Below are 22,992 nucleotides of genomic sequence, written 5' to 3'. Positions count from 1 at the left end.
ATCCACAGTGCAGCTCACATTAACCGAGTGCGATCTGGACATACAATATAATCCAATATGACAGTAAATGCAATGAAAAGGATTAATTTGCATTCCTGTAAATGTTTCTCTTATTGGAAGCAATTAAATATTTTAACGCCCTGTCATGTTCAGAGGAACAGAAAGGTCTAGCTTGCACACTTTCATATGAAAAACAACAAAGCCAAATTTAAAGCTGCGTAAGAGCTCACATTCTGTTGTCTTTATCCAGAACATCCAGAATGTTAATCCTTTAATTATCGTCATTACTAGTGCATCTACGCCTTAAGACGCTACATATTAAAGGTCCTCGGAGGTTAGGAAGGCTTATATATATAAGCCAGTGGACTTTACTATGTACTACGGGCCCATTAGCTAGTATTTGACTCTAAATAGGACTATGTTGTATCACTGGTATATGTCATTTCTTTTTTGGGAAACCTCAGCTGACTTCAATCCACCTGACCCTGGTCGTGCTTCGTTAATTGGATGGTGCCCTTGTACTCAGAACAGAGAATTTTAATATTTTAGTTTACAAGTGATCTGATTTTAGACCTAATAATAGAGCTGAAGGCTAAAATGGAGATTCCTGACATTCATCTTGATGACGTACTTGACTGGTCATTGTTTTAAGCAGCTGACAATGATGTCTTAGGTGATATCCTATCACTTCTTGTTTGTTGTCAATAAAACGGGCCTTCTGAAACAAATTCCAGGTCTAAGTGCCGATCATGTGTGTATGGGGTGTAATAAATCATGCTGTACATGAGAGCGTCCCATATCCCATTTGCTGTTAATAAATGTAGGCATAAAATCATGCCCTGCCAAAGCCATTAGGTCAATGGTATATCACATATTTAAGTGGTATGTCAGATCATTTAAAAACTTAAGATTCAGGTAAACATAATTTACAAATGTAAATGTTTTGACCTGGAGTCTAGATTGAGCTGTCAGTTAGTTGCTTAGGAGAGGAGGGTGCAACTGACAGAAGTAATGGTGTGGGATTTAACTAACTTTCCAGTGCCATAAATGATGTTGGAAAGCAGCGCCCCCTGCCTAGCATATTAGGTTTCTAAGAGGTATGCTATGTTATGAGCTAACCCCATTCATTAGATGTTCCTGTTGTGAAGCCCTGCTGAAGAGCAGAAGTTTTCAGCGAAGAGATATAAAATGTAGCCCCACATGCCCACTGTTTATCTACAATCCTGAAATGTGTGTGTATGTGTGTGTGTGTGTGTGTGTGTGTGTGTGCACCTTAAAATAGTCTCCTGATTCAACATTCAAATTGAGTTAGTCATCCACATTAATGGAGATGAGGAGAAAGAAATTAGGTATGTCAAAGCACTTTTCCCATTGACAACTGACACTGTCTTGTTGCCTTTTAAATTGGCATATAAGGAATATGAGAAGTGCAGGCAAGACTGCTGCTTGCCTGGCTCGCCACTCAATTCTTCATTAAAACGACATCACAATTTAGAGTAATACCATACGCCAGTAAGGCTCCCAGTTTAAAGGTTTTTCAAATATTCACACATTTGCCTATGAAACCTGAAGCCCCTTAACTCTTGCCAGCTGTGTTCTCTGACTTGGCTGCACTCTACACTAGGGGTTGCTAAGTTGACTATGTAGTCTGCTCAGAAAACAGAACCAGTGTTTGGCTGACATTTATTAGCCGACCGCTTCCTGTAGGACCCCAAGTATTAACTGTTAAAACAAAAACTACAGTTCAGTACTTGTGTCAACAGTTTGCTTCACGTTAGCCTCGTTGCTTTGGAAAGACAAAGGATGACTTCTTGACCCTGGAATTAATACATCCTGATGTTAGCAGACTTTTTAACCTACAAGACAAGGCACTTTAGCAATAGGTGGCCGAGTATCAGGGATTGTATTTGGATGACACATGCCCTGGAAGTTCTGTTGGCACAGCTGGGAAACTAACAAGCTTCCTTTTAAGACAAAGAATCTGAATTACCCACTGTCAGTAACCCCATTTTGCCATGTCCGCAGGGGAGGAACTCAGACCAAACAAATGTTTCATGTGGAATTTGTCAAACCTTTATATTTTCCTTAAATTAACAATTCTCCCTGTGTGTAGCATCCTTACATCAGTCCTACTGCGACATTCATGTTATCATGCCGACACTGGGAGAAAATTGCTGCTAATAGACACATACTGTGCATGGCAATTAATATAAACTATCAGATGGATTGCAGCTGTAAAATATTTTAAGTATGAGTTCTCTATTAGGTAACATAGCAACTTAATACGTGAATATTTTGGGTAGATTGATATCATTGTTTATGATAAATAATTATGTTATTTATCTATTTATATATAAAAGTTTTAAAGGAAAACTTAAATGCTAACAGTCTAAATTGAATTGACAGCTATATATCCTTTAACAAATCACATTAGATGATACATTTGTAATTTTAAACTAAAAAATAATAATTTCAAGGTACCTTCACAACGTGTGCATCACATTCTGCTGAGTTTGTAAAGGAACCGCTAATGTTCAATATAGGTGTATCAGTTTACAGGCTTCAGACAGCTGACGACAGAGACTGGGGAAAACCAATTTCTGCTGTAACAGTGTCAATAAATAGATATATTTTTTATAATGGACCTTATAATCTCAATTTGTTTTGTTAAGGTAATGTTCAACAAATATGTGCTTTACAGATTAAATGCCATATTAAAGCTTTTGCTCTTTTTTAGAGGTATTTTCAGGTTATACAGACAATATTTAATGCTGAAAGGACAAGCAGGAAAGGTACTTAAAGGACACAATCTATATATAATTTATGAATTCATCTTTCTTCTTATATATAAATAAATAGCCTTAGATCTTGTAAAAAATCAATTGCAGTGCTATATTGGATATAAGTACTTTATCTGTGCTTACTTAATTGTAAATCTTAAGCTGTATTTTTCGTCATGAACAGGACCTTATTTCCATATTTAAATTGAGATGCTGGATTATATCCTACTGAACCAGTGGATCGCTGACAAGTTTAATGGAAGCTGTGACAACATAATTGCTCTAAAGATTTTGGTCCCTCAAACACGCATGAGTCTTTCATCCGTCAGAATAGCAACATTATTTTCCTTTAAGATGTGTCACGGTTTGTTCCTCTAATTTCTCAGTTTGTTCAACCCCACCCTACATATCCTGTTTCTTAGTTCAGTATTATTCCACCCAAGATAGTCTTTTCCCATGTTCTTATCTTCATGCCTGCATCCCATTACCTTGACAACAGAGGTTTAAGATCTGCCAAATTTTCAGATATCAGAGTGTAATCAGAAGCGAATACAAAATGCTGACGTTAAGTGACACTACTGACATTTTGAATTCTCAGTGCAGTCTTGTTTTGATGTACTGCTGCTTTGCTCCATTGTTATATCAGTAACATTTTCTGGAATTCTGTCCAGCAAAAACCAAGTGTACCTTTTTCATTTTTTCCATGAGACAACACATTGGACTTGAGGCAGGATGTGTTTTCATTATATTTCCTAGAGAATGATATTGGTAGTAGTTTTAGTATTAAGTAGTAGAAGTAGTCATAGTAGTAGTATTTTTTAAAGCAAGTGCCCCTCATGATAAGATTGTTATTTTGTGGTTGCAGTGGTGGAGAGAACAATCGCCTTTCATTGGTGTAATTTAATTAAATCGTCGTTGATTAATTTTCATCAATTGACTGTTTTCTGAGACATTTGTATTTAGTTTTAATCTCTTATTACAGTTGTTTTTGTTTTTTACCTATATGATATTAATTTCCTTAGTAAGAAAGGGTAATCAATTGTAAATAAACTTTTTCTAGGTGCAAACGCTATAAGCATGCTCTTAGAAATGCAACCACAAGTTTTTACTCAACAGTATTTGGTCAGACTTCCTTCAGACATATCAAAGACAGAGCTATATCCTATCAAGGCTACTTATTTCAAAAAGTAAATGTAATATAGATGTTTCTTTATCACTTCAGGTACTATTATATATATATATATATATATATATATATATATATATATCTTTTAATCTACCTTTATTTCTTTCCAAGAATAAATTACAATTCTGTGTTGTTCTGTACTTTGCAGGCACCAGTTTAAATTCCTTATTCTTCCTTTTTATTGTTCTACATTCAACCTTTAATTTATTTTGATTAACTGCCTTGGTTGTCAATATGTTGTAATTCATTTTATTTATTATTTACTCATCCCTTTCTTATTACATGTAGTCACATGATATAATTAGGGACATTTCCGCAATTGTGTGATTTTGACCCGGATATCAAAAAACACAATAAATTATTTATAAAAATATGATATTCCTGAAAATTAGAAACGTTACACTGCATCTCTTGAAGACCTCAAGATGACTGCAACCTTCCAGGATGAATGCTTCACATACCATAATGCTACATCACTGCTGGTGGCGAGGGCAGAGTTAGTAACAACCTTGTGTGGTTCCATTCACTTACACATCTTGAATGGATTTACAGACTCTTCCATGACTTGTTAGTCCATTATTCTATGATCCAGGTTGCACAACATCCAATTTCGACACCCTTCAATGATGTTTAGGCTTATAAGGGAACAAAAACAACTATCTGTCTATCACAGAGCCCATTCTTGCCATCAACATATCTGTGTATCACTAGTCTATGGGGAATGCCTCTAAAGCCTGCCTATTACACTTTGTCTGACACCAAATTCATGCTTCACAAATCTCTGAGACATCCCTTCAGTTTACACTTATTTTACCCCAAATTGCAGAAACAGACAAACTTTTTTTTAACTTTTTGGATGCTGATATACCATGAGATGTAGGCTTCCCAGTAATTTGTTCCCCACTAAACAGACTGCATTTCCTTCTTTTTACTCAGCACAGGTTCATGTGTTATTAATCAAAGTGCAGTCGACACAGAATAATTCCTTGAACTTCATCATGTTGTTGGCCAACACCTAGTTATTGATATTCCTATAACCTATACTCCTAATAATCTACAATTGTAAAATAGACAGATAGATGAATTCCTCCTAAAATACAGCTCCTTTTTACTTTTCCAGTCACGGTTATCAGGTTTGTATATCTGGCGTCCAAAAATGTAAATAAAGTTGACTTCAGCATAACTTTAATCAGGTTAAGTTGATTCCTTCAGAAGGCAGTGTCAATTATTGTAGACATTGGTAAGTGAACAGCGTCTGGTTGTCTTAAATTGTCAAAGTCCGAGATCCGGTGGAAATCCTAACGTCTACTCTTTCCTAGCTATCTTTAGTTTCAGTTAAATAAGCATCATTGAAAAGGAATAGGTGAACAGTTACCACTGTGTATATAAAACCATACAATGCATTTTTGCTAAGAAAATATGTATATTTGGTTAGTTTCCAATGGTGTCTTGTTAAATCCAGTTTTCCACAGATTATTAAGATGTTTAATTTTGTCCCTCTCTCAGGAAATTGTAAAATAATTATAACAAAATAATTCCAGTTCCTTTTAATTATTCAAAAAATCTCTGTTTAGATATATATTCTGTTTATCTTTAATGTACCATTTAAGTTACCGTTTATTTTAATGTTTTACAGTCTGTTATATTAAACAAAATGAATTCCTGAAAGGGGCAGAGAGACAGATGGGCATGGTAAATTAATTTGTAGACCAGAAATGGGCATTGAGACAAAGTAGAAGGCTTGACATGTTTGAACAATTGTTCCGTCTCCTTTAGTTATTATTACTACTTTTTTTCATATTTTTGATTCCTCAAAATCCATGGAATGCATAAGAAAAATGTCTCATATCCACTCTTGGATGCCATATCCTCCAGTAAGTGTTTCTGCTCTGGATCACAGATTTTATTGAGTTTTATTATGGTTTCAGGAAAAGCCGTATCAGTGCAGTGAATGTAACAAGGCCTTCAGTCAGAAGAGGGGCCTGGATGAGCACATGAGGACCCACACCGGGGAAAAACCCTTCCAGTGTGATGTAAGTTTACTTCAATGTCTCTGAGTTGACATCAACTCCTGCTCATACTTTACAAATACTGTAATATCACCTAGAGTTCTGATTGAACATATTTCAGAAACATTGTCTCTGTTATGACATTGCAACATAGAAAGGAAAGACCTCCGAGATTTAATAATTGGTCAGGAATAGCATCATTAAGTCTCGCAAGATTTTGTTTTCTTTGATTAGCATATGAGTGCAAGTAAAATGTACAACCGTAATTTTCTTGTCATTGTTTGTGTTTTTGGTTTGCAGTCTAGAAATAAATATATGTTAGGTATGTAACTTTATGAAATAGAGTTTTTGTGAGAATGTTGATTTTCTACGGGGACAATATGTGATGTGTTTATCAGATCAAAATCCTGAAATGCGTACAATTTGGCACAGTTACCTTTTTTTCTGAAATGTCAAATATCAAACACCGATAATGATTTTTCGACTCCAGTGTTTTGTGTAGAGATTAAACTTCCACCCAAAGCAGTGTCACCTAGAATGTGTTTTATACTGGGGGATATTCAACTTCGGGCCAAATCCCTCTAAGCACAATATACAATTGATATTGACATGTTCTATTATATTTACATTTAAACCAGCTTGGGTCTGACTTATTATACATATAAATTAGGACTAACATTTCTGTATTTTGTGCATTTTGTTATTTTTTTAATTTAAATTTCCCAACACCTGATCAAATGTATACACTTGAAAAAATTGTTTTGCCTATTATTATTATTATTATTATTATTATTATTATTATTATTATTATTATTATTTTAATACTAATGCTTTATACAGTATAACATATGACGCTTTCTTTTACATTTACTATTAGAGGATACTTTCTATTTCATATAAACCTAAAGCACATTATGGTTATGGTTCCAGATATAAGTAATGCATATACATGCAGAATTTAAATACATTTATACCACAGTTTTCATGATCGTGTTAGTCACACTGTATTTAAATAGTAGCAACAAGTACAATGTTGATAGTGATTTATCTTTCCTCACTTTAATTATAACTGGCGAACAGTTGTTTGCTTATCTCAGGAGACATCTTTTCCATGCTCATGGTTGTTATTGTTCCCGAATTCGATGGAGGGGGGGGGGTTAAATCCTGAACACATGCAGAACACAAGCTTTTTCATAGTCTTCCAACTCTTATGATTTCTTAGATGGTAAAATGAGCCTATACATCACATATGAGCCTATAAGACCCAAACTGTACATGGTTAATTTAACGAATAAGCATTTATACTGTTAAGACGATATAAATGACATATATAAGTGACATTAGAATTTTTACATTTCTATAATGTGTTACTTTATTACTGACATAATAGTTTTTTTTCCTCTTTTTGTAGAAGGTCTGTTTGAAATCATGAGCATTCCCACTCGGAGAATCGGATAGCAAATTAACTTCTCTCACATTCAGCACAGAGAACATTTATCAGGTCTTACATTTATTTTGCAACTGAAGGTAGGGTTTCCATCATTTATTGATAACCTGCTTCTGTGTTCCCCCTAGGTCTGTGATCTCTCTTTCAGCTTGAAGAAAATGCTGATTCGGCACAAGCTCACTCATAACCCCAATCGCCCCATGGCGGAGTGCCAGCTGTGCCACAAGAAGTTTACAAGAAATGACTACCTCAAAGTGCACATGGAGAACGTGCATGGAGAAACAGATGGATGAAAAGGCATTTGCTCTGTGGGTGAAATTCTTTAATCTATCACCTTATGGCTGCAACACTGGTTGCAAAAAGGTATATTTAAGAAATGTTTTGTACTCAGAATATATTTTTTGAAACAGTATTTAGTGTTAAGTAGATCTTACAAAAGTGCTTCCTTCATCTACAAAATTCTGCATTCATTTCTAGAGTTTGCCATGTATATATTAGTTGAGATTTGAGATCTGCTCTCCAGCTGAACATTTACTTGGGACTTACGGGAATGATTATAAACATTAAAAGTATTGCACCTTAATAGTGATGGGCGATGCATTAGTTCCCTCCATGGGAGCTTTCTATTTTTTGACATACACACTTGAGTTTCTGTGTCTTGCGTGTAGTCTTATGTTGAAATAATCCGAGTTTTTTCTAATGCTGATATTTATTCCACACAAGAGAACATGTAATTGTATGTTGCTGGATTGTATTGTTTTTTTGTCAGCGGCATTATCTTGAAAGTGTCTTACACAAACATCTAAATCAGTATACAATCAGTATATTTCAATCAGGAGATAAATACAAATAAAATAAATACCTAAAATCCTGTGATTATTTCGAGTGAGATTCCACTTTGCAGTTTTCTATTTACCATCGTTATTTGGGATCTTTTTGTAAGAAGAATGTATATTGGGAAAAATATTATATAAACTGTACTCCCTGACCATGATATTATATATCAGTTAATCCCAGGCTATTTTGAAGATGAATTAATCAAACTGAATAATTATTCCCAAGACTGATATTGGGATTTGACAGCTCATATGCATTATATTACCAGTATTTTTCTCTGCATATACTTGTGCTCATTTGTGATGTCTTCTATACTTTTACAGGTATTTTTGGTATCTTCAGATTGTAACAAGTGACTTTTTCTTCAAAAACATTCCATTAGAAATAAAACATGAAACGCTGTATATATATTTTTTAAATTCTTCAAACATTCATCCTGTTGGCTGCTGTCTGGTTATTGCTTTGAAAGCTGATTAAATGTGCTTACTTTGCTGTTAATTTAACTTTTTTCCTTGGTTAAACTGGCTTCCGGAACCTTCCCGTAATTAGTGCTTTACACAGCCTATGAATTTACCCACAATTACTGCCTGACAGATCTACAAAGACGCCCACAAAGACTTCTTCTGATGGTTCCCTGCAGTTGATGTTACTATATTTGGTTTCTGAGACATAAGACACAATTCCATGTTAATGTTCCCACTCTGGGTATCTGGGTATGCCGCAAAAATAGCATTTTCTTTTTTATTACTTCCACGGTTTTACAACAATATACATGCTATGCTCTAGATTATATTCAGTGTTCATTCAGGTTGCTACATTTAAAATCATGTACAAATACATAATACTATTCAGTGTCTGCAAGATATTTCACATAGTTTTATAATATCTGTATTTTCTTATTAGAAAGAAATATGACATCAAGATAATGAGGGGTTTATTTTGGTTTGAAACTTTGTTTTATCTACTACCTGGCATGTTGTTGATTAAATAAATGAGAAGCCTTTTACCATTTATAGACTTCTGACTTTGGGATTCTTCAGGTCCATAGCAAATTTACAAAGCATCAGACAAAGGCTGCTTACAGTTTGTTGTGTAATATAAAGCAGCCCTGGACACCAGAGGGTATATGAAAATGCTGTGGTACGTTTGAAAATGTTTTTTCATTGTCAAAATGTCCAGTTCAGCGATTATCTTTTGGCTGTATTGTTGCTTTTACAGATTTGTAGAAGCATTATTATTCATCTCAGCTTCATTCTGAGAAAATAATAAATCATTCCATGGACATAACCATGCATACAAACACACACACACATGCATACACACACATACACATACTTATGTATTTAATGTAAATCCATGTCCAGTTCTAGTTCTATGAATTATAATCATGCTTTTATAATTAAACTTCAAGGCATGACCGGAATGGATTAACATGGGATAATCACAAACCTAAGGATTAATGAGGTATGACATGTAACGGAGTGCCGCTAATGCTCTAGAGCTGTGTGATTATCTCACATTTATCAGCTCGCAAGGAACCTTCTTTTAATGTTGGTGAGCTACATTTTTTAACCCTATCATTGTTTTTGTTCAGTGCATGTATCATGAGTGTTTCAACATGCTTACTGTTGCTGAAAATTGGTTGAAGTCTATTATTGGTTGATTATGCGATCACTTTGACATTCCTAGTAGAGGAATGCACCCTTGATGCACAACAGTTTATTATTTTTATGTATGTATGTATGTATGTATGTATGTATGTATATACACTCACCTAAAGGATTATTAGGAACACCTGTTCAATTTCTCATTAATGCAATTATCTAATCAACCAATCACATGGCAGTTGCTTCAATGCATTTAGGGGTGTGGTCCTGGTCAAGACAATCTCCTGAACTCCAAACTGAATGTCTGAATGGGAAAGAAAGGTGATTTAAGCAATTTTGAGCGTGGCATGGTTGTTGGTGCCAGACGGGCCGGTCTGAGTATTTCACAATCTGCTCAGTTACTGGGATTTTCACGCACAACCATTTCTAGGGTTTACAAAGAATGGTGTGAAAAGGGAAAAACATCCAGTATGTGGCAGTCCTGTGGGCGAAAATGCCTTGTTGATGCTAGAGGTCAGAGGAGAATGGGCCGACTGATTCAAGCTGATAGAAGAGCAACTTTGACTGAAATAACCACTCGTTACAACCGAGGTATGCAGCAAAGCATTTGTGAAGCCACAACACGTACAACCTTGAGGCGGATGGGCTACAACAGCAGAAGACCCCACCGGGTACCACTCATCTCCACTACAAATAGGAAAAAGAGGCTACAATTTGCACAAGCTCACCAAAATTGGACAGTTGAAGACTGGAAAAATGTTGCCTGGTCTGATGAGTCTCGATTTCTGTTGAGACATTCAGATGGTAGAGTCAGAATTTGGCGTAAACAGAATGAGAACATGGATCCATCATGCCTTGTTACCACTGTGCAGGCTGGTGGTGGTGGTGTAATGGTGTGGGGGATGTTTTCTTGGCACACTTTAGGCCCCTTAGTGCCAATTGGGCATCGTTTAAATGCCACGGCCTACCTGAGCATTGTTTCTGACCATGTCCATCCCTTTATGACCACCATGTACCCATCCTCTGATGGCTACTTCCAGCAGGATAATGCACCATGTCACAAAGGTCGAATCATTTCAAATTGGTTTCTTGAACATGACAATGAGTTCACTGTACTAAACTGGCCCCCACAGTCACCAGATCTCAACCCAATAGAGCATCTTTGGGATGTGGTGGAACGGGAGCTTCGTGCCCTGGATGTGCATCCCACAAATCTCCATCAACTGCAAGATGCTATCCTATCAATATGGGCCAACATTTCTAAAGAATGCTTTCAGTACCTTGTTGAATCAATGCCACGTAGAATTAAGGCAGTTCTGAAGGCGAAAGGGGGTCAAACACAGTATTAGTATGGTGTTCCTAATAATCCTTTAGGTGAGTGTATGTATGTATGTATGTATGTATGTATGTATGTATGTATTAGCAGAGCAATACAAAGTGCAATAATACAGTGCAGTTCAGGCATAATACATTTTACAAAGTTTACCAAATATACCATCCCACTAGCTAGTCATTATATCTAAGGTATATGGCAGTACTTGATACTCTTACATGTTCTATTGATTTTTATATTTCTATTTGAGTTTCATAATTTGTATAAAAAAATTGAGTGTTCTAGATTAATGGGGGAGCCAGGATCACACTGTCCATAAACCCACACAGACAGGTTTAAAAACACAAACAGCTTTTTTTCTATTAGCAACATATTAAACATGTCTTGTACATTGTCTTAAGTCCATTGTTATTCATAGGCCAACAGCTGGATCAAATAATAGAACAAAAGCCAATCCTTTGTTCATAGACTTACCAACAGTACAATAGCTACCATCTGATATCTACGGTGGGTTTGTTTTGATTTTTGACAGTCCATGGATTTTTAGTCAGGTGGAGTGATTTGTTTCAAAATACAGTTGTGGTGTATAAGTGGTGAAGCAGCTGTGAGTAAATCCGAGATTAAGATAAAGCTTCAGGAATGTCACCAACCAATCAGAGAATCTGATTAATAGACACAGCTGCAAAGCATAGGCTATATTACTGTAGATCGGGACACATTCAATGATAACAAATGTATTAATAAAATGTGTATTGAACAGGAATTTTGTGACAAATTAAAATGTGTATGAATCCGAGTTCCACAGGTTAAAAAATATATTATTGTTAAAATTTTGTTAAGGATGGAAAACCATGACTCTCAGTAGTTCATATAGTATATCTAAGTATATATATAGAGAGAGATTTCTGCGTCCAAGGTTAATAAAACATTGTATGTATGCATAGCTTTATATTTAAGAATATTTGTATTTTTTTCTTTTTTCTTATTATAGTTACGTTTTAGTAAAAGACTGGAAATGGTATTAAATAAATAAATATGTGTGGAGATAAACTGGTTTAACAAATCATATGCATGTTTTACTGATCCAAACTTAAGAGAGATAGTCATAGCTGTATTTTTATTTTGTGCGTATTTTTTGTGTTAGTTTATTGTGACGCTGTTCTGACACTGGCATGTTTCAGTGACCAGATTTAATTGGAAGGTATGGTGGAATCTGCTGGTCAGGATTGTATCCTTGCTTTCGTGAAAAGAATTAACAGCTGATACCCAGTCTGTCACATTTCCCTCTTCAAATTAATTTCCCTCTCAGTGGGGATTCTGCATTAGCATGGCTTTAAAGAGATACATGGTGTGCATCTTTCAGGTCTCTGTGCATAGCTTTCCGACTCCACTCGTGACTCAAGTTTGACAGTACCGGAGATCAGAAGCTCCAGTCCGTATGGGGTCTGTCATCACCAGCCTATGACAAAAGGTAGGGGACTAGCTTGAACTGTTGAGTCTTGCGGCCATGGCTATTAAAAACAGCCAGACCAGATGCTCACATTGATGTACTGCAGTAGGTGATAGAAATACCAGGTTTGGTGTTCTACTATTGTGCCCAGCAAGAGCTTCCATTAACAAGACAAAAAGCTCAACTAAAGAAGTCATCATGTCCCTGTGAAAACAAATTAGCTGGAAGTGGCAACAAAATGTCTTGCTGTTGACTGAAGAGGAATAACTGCTCTCATTTACAGACCCTTTTGAGATTAACTGATTAAGCATGCTGAGATAAATTAGAGACAAACGCCTCACAGATAAGCTGCTTTGAGGCAAGTGATGATTTCCTTAAAATAATGTTGTTTACACTAGAGTTTAGGGCTGTACTGCTGTGAAGTAAATGTCCTTCATTTTATATCAGATCAGAATTGGGGATTGGATAATTAATGCCACAAAATTAAGCTCTTAAATTACAATATGAGTATTTTAAATATTTAATGGCAGATGTTTATTGTATTTTATTGTTGATCTGATTACAGAAGAAATGCATCATAACTTTCCCTTTCTATAGTTCTTAGTGGTTAAGTATCTGGTTGGTTTTTGGAGTATGGGACAGTGGTATGTTTATAATCCATGTTGAAAACAAAACCATATATGTATGGTTTCTGTATAATATAAAGTTTTCAAAATTATACTCAAGGCAAATACAAAATACATTGCTTCTTTCAAAATCAGTGAAATGTTGTATTATTAGACACTTGTGTCTAATAATAAAATGCAAATACATTACATTTTAAGTAAGGGAATTGGCTCTATAATTATATGTGCATTCTGGTAATTGTTATTAAACCATATTTTAAATGATGTGTATTGTTCCAAAGTGTGAGGAAAAACAAACCCCACAAATCATTTTAGGAATGCTTGGACAACATCTGTGGGTCAGTCAGGTTTTCGTTGCTGGGTGTAGCAGCAATGGGTTACAGTAAATTTGCTCCTAATTATATGTTTTTATTGTAAATTCTAGTTTCCTGTACTGGAGCACCATCTGTGCTTGGTCAGACTGGGGCTACTGGTTTTAAAAGCCACATGGACTTGGTTTCTGAACAAAGACCTGAAAACAAGATACAGTATCATTATAACCAACATTTTGCGATTGAAAATAACCACTGTCACATCTAGAATGAGATGTTGAAGGTTGTTTTACAATGATGTTTGGATGAAATTTCCATGGTAACTCCCAGACAAACTGTAAAGAATAGGATACTTAGCCTATAGACTAATTGAAGAAGTGGTGTTCGCCCCAGTGTGATATAAAAATGTATAGTCATGCCACCGAAACTATTCTCATGTGTACAGAGCGTGCAGTTTGACTTCCAGCTTACATTCCAGTTCACAAAGTTCACATTTTTTTATTACAGCTGTATTGCTGTTGTCCATGGCTACTGAAATAGCTAAGAAAATAATTATGCAGCCTCCAGTCATCCCACCTTGGAGACAATCTCGTCAGCTCCCAGAAGCTAGGCTTCAGCCTGGTCATAACTTGATGAGTCTCAGAAGAACCATGGGCTGCTGCAAGAGGTATTGTTTGCGATTAGAAACCAGTTTTCACCTGAGGGTACGTTATTTTATATCAGCTGTAAAACATAATAGAGTCCCTGGTTATGTATTTAAGATCCCATAACAGGTTCTAAATTGCTTAGCCAATGCAGGTTATTCAAACCTCCTTTTCAGGTAAGTTGTATATCCTGCCACATGCGTATGTATGTAGTTCACGTCAGAATTTGTGTAATGTGCTGACTACTGGACTTGTTCTACTGAAGAGACATTCTATCCACTCACATTTACTGTAACAACATTACTTGTATATACACCATTAAATAGTTTAAAATGAAAGCAAGACATATGTATTCATTATGTATACATTATATAATTGGTATATAGATATATACATATAGCTTCCAATATAAATTTGAAATAAATGCATTATTTGTGTTGTAAAATACATCATTTTCATAGTCTTAAACTGACTTTCTATTAATTCTGTGAATGTTTATTGTTTGTACCTTCAACTTGCTGTTAATATAAATGTACTGTACAATACCTGAGTCATGTTTTCAGTTAAAGTAAACCTTTTTTATATATATATATATATATGTGTGTGTGTGTGTGTGTGTGTGTATATATATATATATATATATATATATATATATGCAATTCATGTTATATGTTCAGGAAAGTGTGAATGTTTTTTGTTGTTTTTCTTCTCTAAGCATTCATTAACATGCACAAAAGAGATTAAGTGCTTTTAGTTTCAAGTTACATTGCACTGAAGATTGTTTGACATCATCTTAAAAAAAGTGCTAGGTCAAGACATCAATAGAGATCAGTGTTACACAAAACTAGAGAACAAATTGTCTAGGGATCAGGTTAGACCTCAATTTGTGCAAACAAGATCATATAAAGGTCACAGTTGTTGTAAGATAGAGATGTTATTCTATCTGGTGATGAAGAAAGAACTGTCACCATGAGCCAAATAGACAAATCTAAACAGATTGTGCCTAACCATAAAAAAATTAAATGAAAAAATAAAATATTTTGGCTTTACTGGTGCATACATGGGTGTTCCAGTGCTTTCTGCCAATAGTTTCTGCCACTTTTATACTGCCGACATTGCAATATTATATAATGTGAGGGCTATACTGTGGTTTTGGGAAGCATAGTGACTGACTTTTTAATCCAAGTAGTTTCTCAAATTCTGTGCCACTTTAACTTTAAGCAAGTGCCAAACCTTGCATAATTCCGTTCTATTTCATGCAGAATTCAGCGGAGTCCTTGAAGAGAAAAATTGATAATTAAAAAGTGTCTGATTTAATAATTTCTGCTTCATTTGTATTTTAAGTTTTTTTTTTTTTTTTTGTTCCTTTCTGGAAAATGTTTATATGAGATATTTATAAGATGCACAAAATATAAAAATTACAAACAATATTCTAGGATATTGTATATGCTTTTGTGGTATAGCAAGAAGAGATTGTATATGAATCCAAATTATGCAAATGAAGGAAGTCGATACATGAAAATGCATTTACCTCAACAAGGAAATGCAACACAGGACATGTTTTAAAACAGCCAATATTACGCTGCAGCCTGCAAAGACTGTAACTTCAAGGCATACAAACCTTTTTTTTTTTTTTGTATTTTATAAGCCTTAATTTAAAGGCTTTTGTTGTCTGTTACATTTTCAATACTCTAACAACACATTGGAAATGTGTTTCCTGTTCATCATTGCTATAAAGACCATGGTGTAAAATCATGAGGGCCCTGAGAAAGGAGCTTGTCCATTGCCTTGGGAATTCATTGCCTAACCAGCCTGTACAGAATAATGAGCAGAACAGACATAGCAGTTCCACTATCAGGTTACTGCGGCTCTTGAACCTCTTTTGTCATGGTGCTTGCTCGCAAATGCACAAGGTGTTAGTGCACTGTTATGTCTGTGCTTGCAATATTGAAAAATTAGAGCACTCTGCAGGTGTTAGCTCTGACATGTTTAAGTCACATCCTTCTGCTCCGAATAGTTAGAAAGAGTAAGTTTCTGACTTCTGGACTGTATACATGAGCAACCCTCTGGTGGTCACATGGTGCATAACAGGTGGTTCTTTTTGCATGTTGACCTACACAATCCCTACGGTTCTCTCTAAATATTTGCTTTTACATCAGATTGTGTTTTGCAAACTGTCACTTACTTTGTCAGTGTAGACTGAAATAAACCCAGAAAAGATTAGGTTAGAGTTTCCATCCTATTATGTAATAAATGTAATTGTGACTTCCAGGAGACATGAAAAATAATTCAGTTACAATTTCAAAAACACCCCTCACTTCAGGGTGTAGAAATCACCTGTAAGCTCCAATCAAGTAAAACCAGTCCACTGCACTGGGAGATCACACTACCAGTTTATAGCACTTTGGAATACCTGTTTGAGAATCCAGAAAAACCTGCTCACACACAGTAATAATCTTCAAATTAATGAAAACAATACATATATTGATTATGCCAATGTCAGGGCACTATGGTCAGAGTGTATTGAAATGTAAACATAACCACTGTTCATGTATTTGTGTTTTCACCTAGGGGATACTTTTCACTACATACTAAAATCAGGAAGGACATGAACGCAGCCCAGTTTCCTGAAATAACAATGTGAAAAATGTCTATAAGTTAGAATACAATTAAACAAAAAACAATAAATATTAAGATTATGAGAAAAAAAAAAATGTAATTGCGGATCATACTGGGAATAATACATATCTTGGGCAACGCCACCAGCACTGCTCTCATGCGCCCACCAGTACAGGAGAGTAAACATAATTTTCCACACCTGTATTCCTAATTGCAGAGAGAAGAAACACCAAAAACACATTAACCTTTTAGCCCTTTTTGGTTATTGCATATTATTTAATTTTACATAATTAATCTAAAAATTATTACCAATTTATGTATTTTATGGAATTATTGGAAGAAAGCTTATAGATGTATCTTATGTGTGAGAAGTGCAAGTTAGGGAACATGAAGATGTTAATCAGAATGAAAAGAATAACTTAAGAGAGCATACAATTAAAAAAGGGGTCACTTCACAAGATTCAAATATACAATTAACACCAAATACTCTTGCAGTCAGAATTGTATTAATTCTGTGTGCAGTGATGGACAAATGTATGTAAACCCTTTGCAAATTATGAAACAAATATTTTCCTGGAATAATTGTTTCACACACTCAAAAAATATATATATTTAGAATTTGCATTCAAATGAAATTGTCCAGACATGAAAACAAAAGTAGATTTTATTTGTTTTAACTCGCAAAAGAAAGTTGAAGAAGCTTTCTATCATTTAGGTCATATTACATATTTTATGTCAATTTGGCGATCTTCTTTTTCACTTGAAAAGTGTGTAATTTTGAAAAAGAAAGTTTAAGTAGCTACGGATAGCTAAGAAAAAAGGATTTATTGAACTCGGTAAAGGTGGTAAACAGAAACCATATGGGTTACATCCCAGGGGATGAATTAAATACAACTCATCTGACACTTCTGTTCTAATCTATCTTTGACGGCTGCTTTTTGTATTATAGATAAAGCATCCTAGAGATTTTCATGATCCACATTTGAAGATCCTCTTGAAGGCATGTGTAGGGAGTAGTAATTAAAATGTAGGATACATTGCAGTTCACATTCATGTTCTTTATCTGTCAGCTTATTAAGTCTGATTATATAAAACAACAAAAAGAATGCAAACTGTTTGGAGGGATTCGCCAGGTCGGGTGCAACAACATCCACAGTATGTATACATTTTTCTTTTTTTCTTTCTTGCTAAACCCTTAAAACGACAACCTGGTATAAAATCAATGCAGACCAGGGAATATTCACTGCAGAAATTCAAGAAGCCACCAAGGATTGAATGCCGAAAAGGACAGTGCGTGAGTGCTGGCAGTAATGGATTCAAGTCTGAAGACAGGAAGTAAGAAGAAGGGAGTGCCAAAAATGGAAAAGAGGATGGGGTGTGTGACTGCTTTTTGTTCCTCATTCAAGAAATTGACAGAATGAGAGCATGAATGATTCATTTGACAATGAAAATTTAAGGCACCCTTTATTAAAATGACAGCAGTTTGCTTTTTCTTATGTATTAAGTTATTTTTAAAATGTTACATGACAGCTCTGTCTCAGTGATGAGTGCAAAATAGAAATCCTTAGCTAATGAAATAACTAGATCATCACTTTTTTGCATGATTTGGGTTCGTATTGGTTTTATTACCTATACCACCTATCTTGCAGTATGAGATTTGTAGTTAATTTACTACAGACCTTCTGCATCTTTTTAACCAACCACATCTCCATAGTACCTGAAAAATAATATTCATATGTTTAATACTACTTATTAATTTGTCCAACTCTATTATTCAAATACTTTTTCATAAATCATTACATGTTTTGTAATATATTTTACATATTCTGTACTTCTAATACCACCTGTATTTGTCAGAATGATTTACAAGCCAGAGAAACAACCCTATCGTAGATGGTTCACCTACCACCTTTTCCACAAAAGTGTTTGAATGCAGCAATTATTTATCAGCTCCTTCCTTTTTCCCATACCATGACCAAACATTCAGAATATAAATTCAGTGTTACTTGAATCTCGTCAAAGCAGTGAAATATGATGCCTGATCTTTGTCAACGATGTGTTCAGAAGTGAATGAAAATCAAACGTCACATTGATTGATGTCACATTGACTGTTTGCATTCTTTCCTCATTATCCTTGGTCCTGATTTTAGTTTGTAATTTAAATTGTGTTTAATTATTCACTTCAAACAGTTATTGACAGCATTTTAAAGCTATTCCTTTTCTTCAAGAAACAGTTTTGCTGTAATATAAATATATATAGATTTTTTTGTGATGAAGGATCTTCCTTAATCAAAACATGAAAAGTGTAAATTATTCCCTCACTTGTCCATTTCCCCCAATGCATAGCTCTTTGGTGAGGTATGAGGAGAAATTCTTTTGTGTATTACATTTGTTTCTGGAGAATCTGCAGCAGATTAATGAGCTTGTAAAGATATGACAAGTTACAAGTAGTTTAACATTTTGTGTCTGTTTTACCAGTACAAACATATGGGATTCAAAGTATCATGTGTCAGCTAAAACAGGCAGAATTGTGCTTTTACCAATTAATCATGGAATAACTCTGACAATATAGTGAGGATAATTTATGTAGCCATTCAAGCATATTCTGAAATTATTTGTATCTATCTGGATTTTTTTTAGATTTTTTTTTTTCATGGTTCCTTTTGTAACTTAAGAGTTTGTGATGTCTTATAGTTTAATGGTACAGAACATTCTGGAATTTTAAAACATTTATTTTAACTAATACAAATTAAAATAAAGCACAATACATTTAAAAGCATTTGGAAAACACACATCTTAGGTTAATCCATCTAATTAACTATTAAATATATACTTGATCATAAAGAATGGAATTTTGCATTTACATTAGCTTATAGTTATATAGATTGATAGACAGACAGACAGTGATTTTGTTTTTTCTTTTCTGTTGTTTCTTTGCTGTATTGCTTGAGGAGTTTCTCAAAATAACTGATACAAAGTTTGTAGCTTAGCTACAAATATGCATTGTCTGTTTTTTAGTGTTTTTATCCAAATCTTTTGTATGTGCCCTGAAGTACGGTGAGACTCAATCCTTTTTGTACTTTTAATTAACCATGCAGCCCATGTCACAAATGGACCACACACGCTCCCCATTATTCACTGATGCTCTTCATGAAGATAGCTAAAGGCTGCAGACATGAGGCAGCTGCTTCAAATAAATCTGTTTATTTGCCAACAGTCTATCCAAAAACTAATTCAGGTACAATGGAAGGTCCTTAAAAAATTATATTGGATTTTGTACAATGGGGTGAAAGGAGAACATAGACATAAATGCCAAATATATTCAGATACATTATTTTCACATGGTCTATGTGCAAAACCTTAAAAGTTACATGTTTTAGTATAGTATGTGATTCTAAAATATAAAATATGAATGGGTGGTCTTATGCAGGAATAGACAGAAGGTTCTATATACTTTGCAAATAATCATACAATATAATGTCAGTGGTTGTGGTCGATGGCACTGTAGTGAATCAATATCATCAACACATTGTTGTCTACAATGGGGAGTAAGTATATTCAACAGTTTGCTGTTTTTGGAGTACAACAGTTTGCACACCCATATTATTGCCGTGCCAGCAAGAGAGGAAAAATAAAGAACTGAATGTACTTACTTCAGTATAAACAATAGAAGTCCATGTTATTTCAGGGGAGACATATTTCAGCTGAATCTAATAAACAAAATATAATATATATAATTTAAACTTAATCCAATTAACATTATGTACATGCTTATTCCAAACAAATATTGTGTTAGTTGGATGCTAACAGACACACCAGAGTCACAAATAATAGAAGTACATAGGTCCAGATTCATCAAGGTCCTGGCACTAAAATACTGTACTTTCCATAGCTTATGAAAGCAAACTCGTGATGCAACAAACCCCATAAAAACAGAGTGAGAACTGATGAACTTGATTAAAAATGTTTATTGTTGCAAGTATGTAAAGCCCATAGTTTATGTAATTAAATGTTTTGTATTGCCAAAATGGTATTGATAATTAGTTTGACATATCCTTTGGAAACTGAAGTGTACGATTATTATTGTTATTATTTATTTCTTAGCAGATGCCCTTGTCCAGGATGATGCAAGCTCAGATTGAGTAGCCCTAAAGTAAAACATATAAATCGATGTTCTTGGTGATATATGCTCTGCATTTATCATGTGTTGCAGTACAATTCAGTTTTCATTGTAAATCTAAAATAAACTAACATGAAAATATCAGTGAAAAGCATCATTGATATGGAACCAGTGCATTCCAAGTTTTTCGATATATTCAACCTAATACATTTTTAAACTATCAGACAGTTCCAAGAATCATTTGACTATCGATTCAATAATATTATTGAAATAATAATAGACATAAATGAATGTTTAAATTAAAAGAGATTGAACATGTACACATTGAAGCATTGAAAATATTACAGAGAGAGAAATGCGGGGTCAATTAAATGAATTTATTAGGAACAGCCACAGTGAGGACTATTCCCATATAACAATCTTAAAAAGTAAGAAGTGCAAGCATTATTGACCCATATATGGTCAAGCATGAGTTGAGGTTGATAAATACGGGGGCTTCATATGATGTATTAACCGAAAACTCCTAGCATTGCTATTCTAGTTTGAACTACGGCACAGTACAGTAGCACAGTAAAACAGTGACGTCTTTGTCCACTGTCTATCTCGGTCCTGGCTTTGGAGTCATGAAGAGCCACCTCCATGGCAGCAAACAGTCTGTGTGCCCGTGGAACAGGTGTATTGTCCATTGTTAATTGTCCATGCCATCAAGGTATGGCCACCATGCCCGTCAAGATGTGTAAAATGCACATATGCTTCATCTCCTGAAGGACTCGTTTTGTCTGTAAACATGACATAGTACTTTTGCTGTCTTGTATAAAAAGGGTGTTGTGACATACACAGCAGTGGAAACATTAGCAGATTAGAAGTGAAGTCTCTTTCTGTATATGAAGATATAGACATCAATGTCACTCCGGTGATTAGTTTTCATGTTATGTAATGCATGTTATGGTGACCTGTTCAAGAATGACATTAGTCATTACACACAAGCACCTACAGTGTCAAATCAATAAAAAAGCACTAAATATCCCGTGGATAGAAGTTATCACAGTAGCTCTTTTGAATCATATGCTCACCTGAGCTTTGTCAGACACATTAACTAACCCCATGAAAGCCACAAGATAAGGTTTATTGAGGTAAAATTGTTCAATTCAAATGTCAGTGTTAAAAACAAAACAAAACATGAACACTCTAGAAAATATTCTTTATCGGTACTGAAATGTAAATTTAATTCAATTAAACATGTACACATTTACAGATGATGTGTAAATACCATTTTAAAGAAAAACAACATAGAAAGAATACATGTACAGACAATAGCCCTAGGTAGGTCAATAACAAGTCTGTTTTAAATTAAAACATAAAATATGAAATAGAAGGCTGCCTAGCAAAGTTATAATGATATTCCTGGTCCTAGAGAGACACAAGTCTTGACTCAGTGGTAATTTAGATCAATTACATCAATAATTGATTAAATTAAGTAATGAGACAAGACTCACTTAATCTAAGGCACAGAACTCACTGGGGTGGGACGCAGCAGCCATTCTGTGCTGGCAGCTCAACTATATAGCACATGAAGCACAAAAGTGAGAACTTGACTTTGCCAATTCACTAGAGGAGGATATTTAGGTATAGGCCGGACTGAGTTTTAGATTGTAGCCAAAACATTCAAGTTAGAACTGTTTATTATTGCCCCACACCCAGCCAACCCTGCAAATAGTGCCATAAGGTATCGTGATCTTGGCATAATGTCTCGTTCACAGAAAAGTGTCACCTGCCATCCTTCTGGGAGATTTGAATTTCTGGTACAGATGAAAGAAAGCCATATGGGTCCAGCAACACTTCCAGCAACTGCCATATTTTCTTAGTTCTGCCATTGAAGTGCTAAACAGACACACTCTGAGGACGCTTCTGAAATCTGACATGATCAGGCTTCACTATGGAGTAGCTGCTTGGAGTTAGTCCGAGTTGGAATGAAAACAGAAGGAGGTTAGAAGAACCTGTGACTCTTCAGAACCAGGGTCAA

At 34.9% G+C, this 22,992-nt stretch overlaps 1 protein-coding gene across 2 annotated transcripts in view; it reads left to right on the top strand.

Moving 5' to 3' along the window:
- prdm5 (PR domain containing 5) overlaps positions 1-9,270 on the top strand; it is a 51,185-nt gene extending 41,915 nt beyond the window's left edge. For both annotated transcript variants that reach the window (XM_066719996.1, XM_066719995.1), the window contains 2 exons: positions 5,895-5,999; positions 7,551-9,270. In XM_066719996.1, the coding sequence (XP_066576093.1) occupies positions 5,895-5,999; positions 7,551-7,715 (270 nt within the window). In that variant the 3' untranslated portion in view covers positions 7,716-9,270. The remainder of the gene's footprint in view (positions 1-5,894; positions 6,000-7,550) is intronic.
- Positions 9,271-22,992: the final 13,722 nt, after the last annotated feature.

Source organism: Amia ocellicauda, chromosome 13, assembly GCF_036373705.1.
Source record: "Amia ocellicauda isolate fAmiCal2 chromosome 13, fAmiCal2.hap1, whole genome shotgun sequence".
NCBI lineage: Eukaryota > Metazoa > Chordata > Actinopteri > Amiiformes > Amiidae > Amia > Amia ocellicauda.
This window is presented reverse-complemented; position numbering and strand designations above follow the sequence as displayed.